Below are 10,211 nucleotides of genomic sequence, written 5' to 3' on the forward strand. Positions count from 1 at the left end.
CACACACACACACACAGACACAAACACACATACACACACACATACACAGACATACACACACACACACACACGGAGAGACACACTTTTACACACACACACACATACACCCACACACACACAGACACACACACACACACACGGAGAGACACACTTGTACACACAAACACACACACACACATACACCCACACACACACACATACCCACACACACAGAGACACAAACACACACACACACGGAGAGACACACTTGCACACACACACACACACAAACACACTCACACACTCACACAAACACATACACACACACTCACACACACAGACACACACACAGACACACACACTCACATACTCACACACACACGCACACATTAACACACACACGGAGAGACACACTTGCACACACAGACACACACACTCACTCACACACACACAAACACAGACATACACACACTCACACACTCACACACACACAGACATACACACACTCACACACACACACACAGACATACACACACACCTACACACACACACACAAACACATACACAAAAACACACACACAGACACACTCACGCATACAGACACACATACACACACTCACACACACACACACACTAACACACACACGGAGAGACACACTTGCACACAGACACACACACACAAACGTACACACACATACACACACACACACACACAGACACATACATACATACACACACAAAAACACACACAGACACAAACACATACGCACACACTCACACACATGCACACACACCTACACACACACACAGACACAAACACACATACACACACACTCACACAGACATACACACACGCACTCACATACACAGACACACACACTTACACACACACACACACATTAACACATACACAGAGACACACTTGCACACACAGACACATACACAAGCATGCACACACGCACACACACATACACACACACACTCACTCACACACACAGATGCACAAACATACACACACAGGCACACACACAGACACACACACACACACACACACATAGACACACAGACACAAGCACACATACACACTTAAAACATACACACGCACACTCACACACACACATACAGACACACACACAGACACAAACACACATACACACAAACACACATACACACAAACACACACACAGACACACACGCACAGACACACACACACACTCACACACTTACACACACACAGGCACACAGACACACACACGGAGAGGCACACTTGCACACACAGACACACACACAAACATGCACACACGCACACACACATACACACACAAACACACACACACACACACACACACACACGGACAGGCACACACTCACACACACACACACACACACAGTGGTAGACTGTATTGAGCTTGTCTATTTGCTGTACAGTTTGGGTGAACCTGTCCCCTGTTGCTGTCTGCTCCTGCAGGTATCACCATGTATGCGGTCGGCATTGGGAAGGCCGTGGAGGACGAGCTGCGGGAAATTGCCTCAGACCCTGTGGATCAACACTTCTTCTATGCATCTGACTTCAGTGCCATCGATCAGATTGCAGAAAACCTGAAACTCAACATCTGTGAGGGTAAATGTTGAAGCGAGCGCCTGTCTGACGGTCACAGTGTCATGGGTGTGGAGAAGTCCCTGGGAAGGTGGGCCTGCTTCCCATTTTCTTCTTTCTCCTGCAGATCAGACAAAGACAAAGATTAGCTGTATTTGCCACATGTACGTTTATCGAAACATACAGTGAAACATTTCGTTTACTTCAAAGGGCAACACAGTCTGAGGATGCGCTGGGAGATGCTCGCAAGTGTTACATAGAAACATAGAAACATAGAAAATAGGTGCAGGAGTAGGCCATTCGGCCCTTCGAGCCTGCACCGCCATTTATTATGATCATGGCTGATCCTCCAACTCAGAACCCAGCCTTCCCTTCATACCCCCTGACCCCAGTAGCCACAAGGGCCATATCTAACTCCCTCTTAAACATAGCTAATGAACTGGCCTCAACAGTTTGCTGTGGCAGAGAATTCCACAGATTCACCACTCTCTGTGTGAAGAAGTTTTTCCTAATCTCGGTCCTAAAAGGCTTCCCCTCTATCCTCAAACTGTGACCCCTCATTCTAGACCTCCCCAACATCGGGAACAATCTTCCCGCATCTAGCCTGTCCAATCCCTTTAGGATTTTATACGTTTCAATCAGATCCCCCCTCAATCTTCTAAATTCCAACGAGTACAAGCCCAGTTCATCCAGTCTTTCTTCATATGAAAGACCTGCCATCCCAGGAATCAATCTGGTGAACCTTCTTTGTACTCCCTCTATGGCAAAGATGTCTTTCCTCAGATTAGGGGACCAAAACTGCACACAATACTCCAGGTGTGGTCTCACCAAGGCCTTGTACAACTGCAGTAGTACCTCCCTGCTCCTGTACTCGAATCCTCTCGCTATAAATGCCAGCATACCATTCGCCTTTTTCACCGCCTGCTGTACCTGCATGCCCACTTTCAATGACTGGTGTATAATGACACCCAGGTCTCGTTGCACCTCCCCTTTTCCTAATCGGCCACCATTCAGATAATAATCTGTTTTCCTATTCTTGCCACCAAAGTGGATAACTTCACATTTATCCACATTAAATTGCATCTGCCATGAGTTTGCCCACTCACCCAACCTATCCAAGTCACCCTGCATCCTCTTAGCATCCTCCTCACTGCTAACACTGCCACCCAGCTTCGTGTCATCCGCAAACTTGGAGATGCTGCATTTAATTCCCTCATCCAAGTCATTAATATATATTGTAAACAACTGGGGTCCCAGCACTGAGCCTTGCGGTACCCCACTAGTCACCGCCTGCCATTCTGAAAAGGTCCCGTTTATTCCCACTCTTTGCTTCCTGTCTGCTAACCAATTCTCCACCCACACCAATACCTTACCCCCAATACCGTGTGCTTTAAGTTTGCACACTAATCTCCTGTGTGGGAGCTTGTCAAAAGCCTTTTGAAAATCATGTTGCCATGCTTTCAGCGCCACCGTAGCATGCGCACAATTTCCTTACCCTAACCCGTACGTCTTTTTGATGTGGGAGGAAACTGGAGCACCTGGAGGAAACCTACGCGGTTGTGGAGAGAACGTACAAATTCTTTATAGACAATGGCGGGAATTGAACACCGATCTTGTGATTGCTGGTGCCATAAAGAGTTATGCTAGTCTCTACACTACTATGCTACCATGTCAGTCAACTGTAAATGTTGCGAATGGGGCGACATGGTAGTGTAGTGGTTAACATGAGACTTTACAGTAGCAGCAACCCGGGTTCGGTTTCCACCATTGCCTCTAAGGAGCCTGTATGTTCGTCCCATAACCACGTGGGTTTCCTCTGAGTGCTCTGGTTTCCTCCCACAGTCCAAAGGCTAATTGGTAGGTTAATTGGTCATTGTAAATTGTGTGATGAAGCATGGAAGTTAAAGTGCTCTATAAATACAAGCCTGCCTTTCTTTCTTTCAGAGGAAGTTACTGGACAGGAAACGATTAAAGACCCGTGTGCATGTGAAACTCTTGTAGCCTTCCAACAGGACACACTCTCGGCACTGGAAGGGTTCTCACAAAAATATATCCTTCACGATTGCAGCAACACAGGGGAGGCTGTTAGCTCAAACAGGGGCCTACAGATAGTCAGCAAAGTTAATACAGACAAGACTTAGTTGAGCGAAACATTACACATGTAGTGAAACATGGAGCTCTCTGGGTCCCCTTACACTCAGTGACCACTTCATTGGATACAGCTGTACACCTGCTCATTAATGCAAATATCATGTGGCAGCAACTCAATGCATAAAAGCAGGCAGACATGGTCAAGAGGTTCAGTTGTTGTTCAGACCAAACATCAGAATGGGGAAGAAATGTGATCTAAGTGAATTTGACCGTGGAATGATTGTTGCTGCCAGATGGGGTGGTTTGAGTATCTCAGACACCACTGATCTCCTGGGATTTTCACACACAGCAGTCTCCAGAGTGGGTTTTAAGGAGCTGTAGATTGGAAGAAGAGATGTGAACCCCAAAAGAAGGGCTACCCAAGTATGAAAGCACTAAACCATGAAACAGAACATAGAACAGTGAAACACAAGGACAGGCCCATCAGCCCAATGCTGTTGTATCGAACCAATTAATATAATAATCAAATTGTCAACTAAACTTATCTCTTCTGACAACATAATGTCCTTCCATTTCCTTCACATCTGTGTACTTTAGAGGTCCCCAGTGTATCTGCCTCTATCACCATCCCAGGCAGAGCATTCCAAGCAGCCACCACTCAATGTGTGGAAAAATCTTGCCCCTCATATCTCCCTTGAAATTATCCGCTCTCACCTTAAGTGCATGCCCTCTGATATCATGTATTTGTATTAGACAAATAGTTCTGTGTTTCAGAGTAACCAGGGTACAGGAGAAAGAAAATGTATACAAAGTGATGAAAATCAGAATCTGCATCTCCTGCAATTACAAAATAAAATCAGAAAATACTCAGCAGGTCAAGCAGCATCCGTGGAGAGAGGAACAAAGTTAACGTTTCAGGTTGATGATCTTTCATCCACCACAACTTTATCATTTCCTGTCAGCCACCTTATGTACAGACATTCCTGTGCCTGTCAGCATGTTATGGACATACAATCAATCTATTTTATGTATTTATATTTATTGTGTTATTTATTCGTGTGTTCTTTATCTTACTGTGTGTGTTTTTGTGCTGCATTGGATCTGGAGTAACAAATTACTTCATTCTCCATTACATTTGTACAGGAAATGACATTAAGCTATCTTATAGAAAGGATGTGGGAGCTTTAGAGAGGGTGCAGGGGAAATTGACTATCTGCCTTCATTAAACTGGATTAGAGAGCATGTTCTATGATTGAGCGAGCTAGGATTCTTCTCTTTGGGCCAGAGGATAAAAGGTGACTCAATACAAGATGATAAGAGGCAGAGATAGAGTAGGCAGCCAGAGATATTTACCCAGGACGCAAATACGCGGGGGCATAAGTTTAAAGTGATTGGAGGAGAGAATAGGGGGGACATCAGAGTTCAATTTCAAACACAGAGGGTGGTAGGTGTGTGGAACACCCTGCCGGGGTGCTGGTAGGGGCAGACGCATTAGGGACATGTAAGAGATTCTCAGATAGACATGTGGATGACAGAAAAGTGATGGCTTAGTGATTAGTGTGACACGATTACAGCTCAGGGCATCCCAGAGTTTGGAGTTCATTACAGCACCGTTCTGTAAGGAGTCACTGTCCACCCTCCCCGTGGAATGAGTGGGTTTTCCCCGAGCACCTCAGTTTCCTCCCGCAGCCCAAAGAATTATCCCACCGGAATACTAACAGCTATTCTATTTTACACTCAGAATGGAAAAAGAAGAACTTGAAATAGTTTATAAAAAATTTATAGAAATTAGGGCATACAACTCCACACTGTGTAGCTCTATGACTCTAGAAGTTCTTGACCAGGTGAAGGGGAAAGGTCAGTCACTTCAGAAAGTGATTTTATTGCGATGCTAGCTATAGGCATCCGTTAGTCTCGTGAGACCATGGATTTGCGCCTTGGAAGGTTTCCAGGGTGTAGGCCTGGGCAAGGTTGAATGGAAGACCAGCAGTTGCCCATGCTGCAAGTCTCCTCTCTCCACGCCACTGATGTTGTCCAAGGGAAGGGCATTAGGACCCATATTGCTTGGCACCAGTGTCGTCACAGAGCAATGTGTGGTTAAGTGACTTGCTCAAGGACACAACACGCTGCCTCAGCTGGGGCTCGAACTAGCAACCTTCAGATCACTAGACTGATGCCTTAACCACTTGGCCACACGCCAACACTGCGATATATTTCAAAACATACAGTGAAATGTGTTATTTGCATTAACAACCAATACACTTGTGGTTGTGCTGGGGACAGCCTGCAAGTGCCAGCACATATTCTGGCACCAACATAGCATGCCCACAGTGCTGGGCAGAACAGAATCAGAATCAGGTTTATTATCACTGGCATGTGACGTGAAATTTGTTAACTTAGCAACAGCAGTTCAATGCAATACATAAGATTCGGCACAGCTTTGTGGGCCGAAGGGCCTGTATTGTGCTGTAGGTTTTCTATGTTTTCTATAGTACAGAAGAAAAAAATGAGATGATAAATAAATAAATAAATTGCAGTTTACGTATATTGAATACATTAAAAATCGTGCAAAAAACAGAAATACCTGTATATTTAAAAAGTGAGGTAGCATCCAAGGGTTCAGCACAGAGCACAGTAAAGTTTCTAAGTTTTTATTCTTTATTAAGTGTTTTCACGTGTTTATTGACTAACTTTACATACTTTTATGATTTTACCATTATCTTTAAATATCTACATTAATATTTTCTCTGAAAACTAGAGAAATTTAAAACAGAGGTGCAAAAGGTCTCAGATTCTAACTGGTGATGAAGCTTCAGCTATTCTCGAGCTGGGGCCTCAGCAATGCATCAGATGAGGCCTAGTTGTCACTGGGGCTTTGCTCCAGTCCTCGATGAGGTGGGCAAGTAAGATCAGCTCTTCACACCCAGCCCTCATAAGTACAAGTGGGCACCAATTTTGGGTGGGGTTGTGTACTGGGATCAGCATGTTCTAATCTCTTCGATAAGATTCATGATTCAGGGGCCAGAATCCAAGGCCAGGCTCCAGGGGCCAGGATCCAGGGGCCAGGATCCAAGGCCAGGTTCCAGGGGCCAGGATCCAAGGCCAGGCTTCAGGGGCCAGTATCCAAGGCCAGGCTCCAGGGACAAGAATCCAAGGCCAGGCTCCAGAGGCCAGGATCCAAGGCCAGAATCCAGGGGACAGGTTCCAAGGGGCAGGATCCAAGGCCAGGTTCCAAGGGGCAGGATCCAAGGCCAGGTTCCAGGGGGCAGGATCCAAGGCCAGGTTCCAGGGGCCAGGATCCAAGGCCAGGCTCCAGAGGCCAGGATCCAAGGCCAGGTTTCAGGGGCCAGGGTCTAAGGCCAAGTTTTAGGGGCCAGGATCCAAGGCCAGGCTCCAGGGACAAGAATCCAAGGCCAGGCTCCAGAGGCCAGGATCCAAGGCCAGGATCCAGGGGACAGATTCCAAGGGGCAGGATCCAAGGCCAGGTTCCAAGGGACAGGATCCAAGGCCAGGTTCCAGGGGGCAGGATCCAAGACCAGGTTCCAGGGGGCAGGATCCAAGATTGTTTATTGTCATTCTGCAGTACACGAGTGCAAAGGAGAACCAATCGATTGTTACTCCAGATCCAATACAGCATAAAAAGACTCAGTAAGCACAAAAAACACAATAACCATAAATATAAAAACAATCCTATGAAACAAAATGTATAAGTAACTGTTGAATGTTGCCATACATACATAAGATTAGCTTGTATACATACAGTACATGACAAAGCAACTCATGACAAGAGGAACTCTTCTAGATAGTAGCAAGGAACAGGAAACCCTTTGATGTTGCAGTGTTCGCCAAGCTTGGCAATTAGATTGCAGAAGTTTCATCACCAGTCAAAGTGACATGCTCAGCACACAGTTGTTGGTGTTTCTAGGAGTGCTTGCATTTATATAGGCCCCTCAGTCCTGACTAGCTACTTCTTCCAGTTGACCTTTGAATTCTATTGGCTCGCATTTTTTTTTTGCCTCTTGGGGGTTCGTAGATGACATCTATTTTGATATTGTTTGTTTAAGGAGTTATCAGAGGAGAACCACACTTCTAAAAATTCTCATGCCTGTTTCGTGTGTCTGCGCCAGAACCTCCATGGTGTCCCAGTTAAAGTGGTGTCCTTCATTTACCGAGAACAGCAACAGTGGATCATGTCTCTGTGCCGCCAGTTTGCGTTCCCGTAAACGACTTGAGAGTTTGCCTCCTGTCAGGCCAACGTAGTTCTTGTTGCAGTTTCCACAGGTGATCCTGCGCACTACATTGCCTCTGTCGGCGGTCTTTACTGGCACCTCAGTTCTTAAGACAGGCTTCCTTAAAGTCGCCATTGTTTTGTGAGCGATTGAGGTTCAAGCGGTCAAGCTGCCATTTCTCAGATATTCTTGATGTAGGGCAAGGTCACACGTTTCAATGCACAGTCGAGAAGTGATCTTGTTACATGAAGACTGAGAAGGACATTGATTTAACTGGGACACTGTGGAGGTTCTAGTGTAGGCAAACATGAAGGAAGCACAAGAATTTTTAGTAGCATGGCTCTCTTCAGATAACTCTGTAAACAAATGTTAAAATAGACACCATCTATGAACTCCTAAGAGCCAAAGAAGTCAAAGGTCAACTGAAGTGGTAGCCAATCAGGACTGAGGCAAGAAAATAGTGGGGGGGAGGTTTATACAAATGCGAGCATTCCCAAAGAGAAACACCAACAACCCCATACTGAGGATGTCACCTCCACTGGTGATGAAACGTCTGCAAGCTAATTGCCAAGCTCAACGAACACCACTACATCAAACACCTCACCCCGAGCTACCACCATCCTAACTATGAAACCCTGCTGATAGGGAATTGAGATGAAAACCTTTTTTACCAGGAAAGGAAAGTTATATTACGAGGAGGATGTAAGTGGTAAGATACAATGGCTCTGAATTTTGTGTTCCTTCATCATGCAATCTTCCTTGACCTCAGACACTGGCCCAGATGACAGCCAAGCTGGAAGATTTGGAAAACCGGATTGTCAAATCAGTGAAATGAAACGTAAAAGTAAATGACCACCATCTTCACATCATCAGAGGTGTTTCTAAATCGCTAAAATTGATTTAGCTTTATGTGGTTTTTTTTGGGTCTCATTTTCCAGGAGTTATTTTTTACAAAGAAAATATTCATTTAGGATGCATTTATTTTCTATGGCTTCGAACTATTTAACAGTAAAAGACCATTTTTACAAGACGTATATCTTTACTCATTTTGTGTTGTACCTGTACATGCAACAAGAATTGGTTAAGAAACAGGCATGTGAAAACTGGGCATTAGTCAGGGATTCGATAGCATCAAGATGCAAGGGAGTCATTGAAGGAGAAAGGTTTCATGGTCAGTACACTCTGGACTTCCTTCGAAGGGAGATGAGGAGAGTAGAGTGGTGAGTGTCCTGACTGTGAGCAAAGCCACCGGAGAGACAAAGCTGGTAGATATAAAAGTCCTTTTTTGGGGCTCACACAAGCTGACAGCCTTTGGAGTCACTCAAGAGAGAGGCTCCCTGATCCAACATGACAGGATATTTTTATATGTTAAAGAACAAAGGTTACAGGACAATATCTATAGTTATAATGCCCTTATAATACTTCTTTTGAGTTACATGTAATTTTTCAAATGATTGGATCTTCCCACCAACCCACCCAAAATGAGTGTTAATTACTGTGGTCTCTGAGTCGTATTCAAGCATTTGGGTGTTGATTGCATTCATGAATGTGCAGACATCTCAGTCAATTGGATGTCTCCTGATGTATAATTTACTGTTAGTGCTGTTTGAGTCCAATTCATGCAATGGAGGGTTGATTGCATTCATGTATATGCAGACATCTCAGTCAGTTGGGTGTTTCCTGGTCTGCAATTTACTCTAAAATGCAGCTTCAGGAAGACCATTGCTCCAAGCCGCATTTTAAATTTAATTTACAATCTATATTCAGATCAGAAGATTGGTTGCTGTTGAAATTAATATTTGTTTAAATTCCTAACTCTGGAATATACCCTAACAGTGGGAACGAGAAATAAAAAAAAATAAAAATGCTCAGATCTGGAAAGGAAATTAATTGATTGGGGAAACAACTGACACTATCACATCTTAAGTCTTGTGACTGAGGGCATGTTTGAGGGAGAGACTTTCACAAGGTTTATCTAGACAAGCATTTGATTTGCTAAGGCTTGGAAGGTTGCAGTTGCTCACACCCACCTCAACTAATCCTATTTACTAGCACAATGGGCCAAAGGGTCTTCTTTGTGCTCTATGAGTCTATAACCAGATAACATATCAGCATTCACCACCCAGGGAAAGCTCTCACCAATGCCAATAAACACCCTGGAAAATATCTATACAGGCAATCAAAACCATTATCTGGTGATCAATCACACTGATTAGTAAATCCTTTGATGCATCACCGCCCCAGTCAGAATTGACCTCTCTGCTGAAGGTTAGTTCAACTATAAGACCTGTCGGTTTTTATTGATTACTTACTAC

General features: G+C 44.6%; 1 protein-coding gene across 1 annotated transcript in view; it reads left to right on the top strand.

The window, feature by feature from the left end:
- The window catches only part of matn4 (matrilin 4), an 87,396-nt gene extending 77,400 nt beyond the window's left edge, over positions 1-9,996 (top strand). The window contains exons 11-13 of the mRNA XM_063041052.1: positions 1,448-1,600; positions 3,521-3,625; positions 8,670-9,996. Coding sequence (XP_062897122.1) covers positions 1,448-1,600; positions 3,521-3,625; positions 8,670-8,731 — 320 coding nt within the window. The 3' untranslated portion in view covers positions 8,732-9,996. The remainder of the gene's footprint in view (positions 1-1,447; positions 1,601-3,520; positions 3,626-8,669) is intronic.
- Positions 9,997-10,211: the final 215 nt, after the last annotated feature.

Source organism: Mobula hypostoma, chromosome 2 (assembly GCF_963921235.1).
Source record: "Mobula hypostoma chromosome 2, sMobHyp1.1, whole genome shotgun sequence".
NCBI classification, from domain to species: domain Eukaryota; kingdom Metazoa; phylum Chordata; class Chondrichthyes; order Myliobatiformes; family Myliobatidae; genus Mobula; species Mobula hypostoma.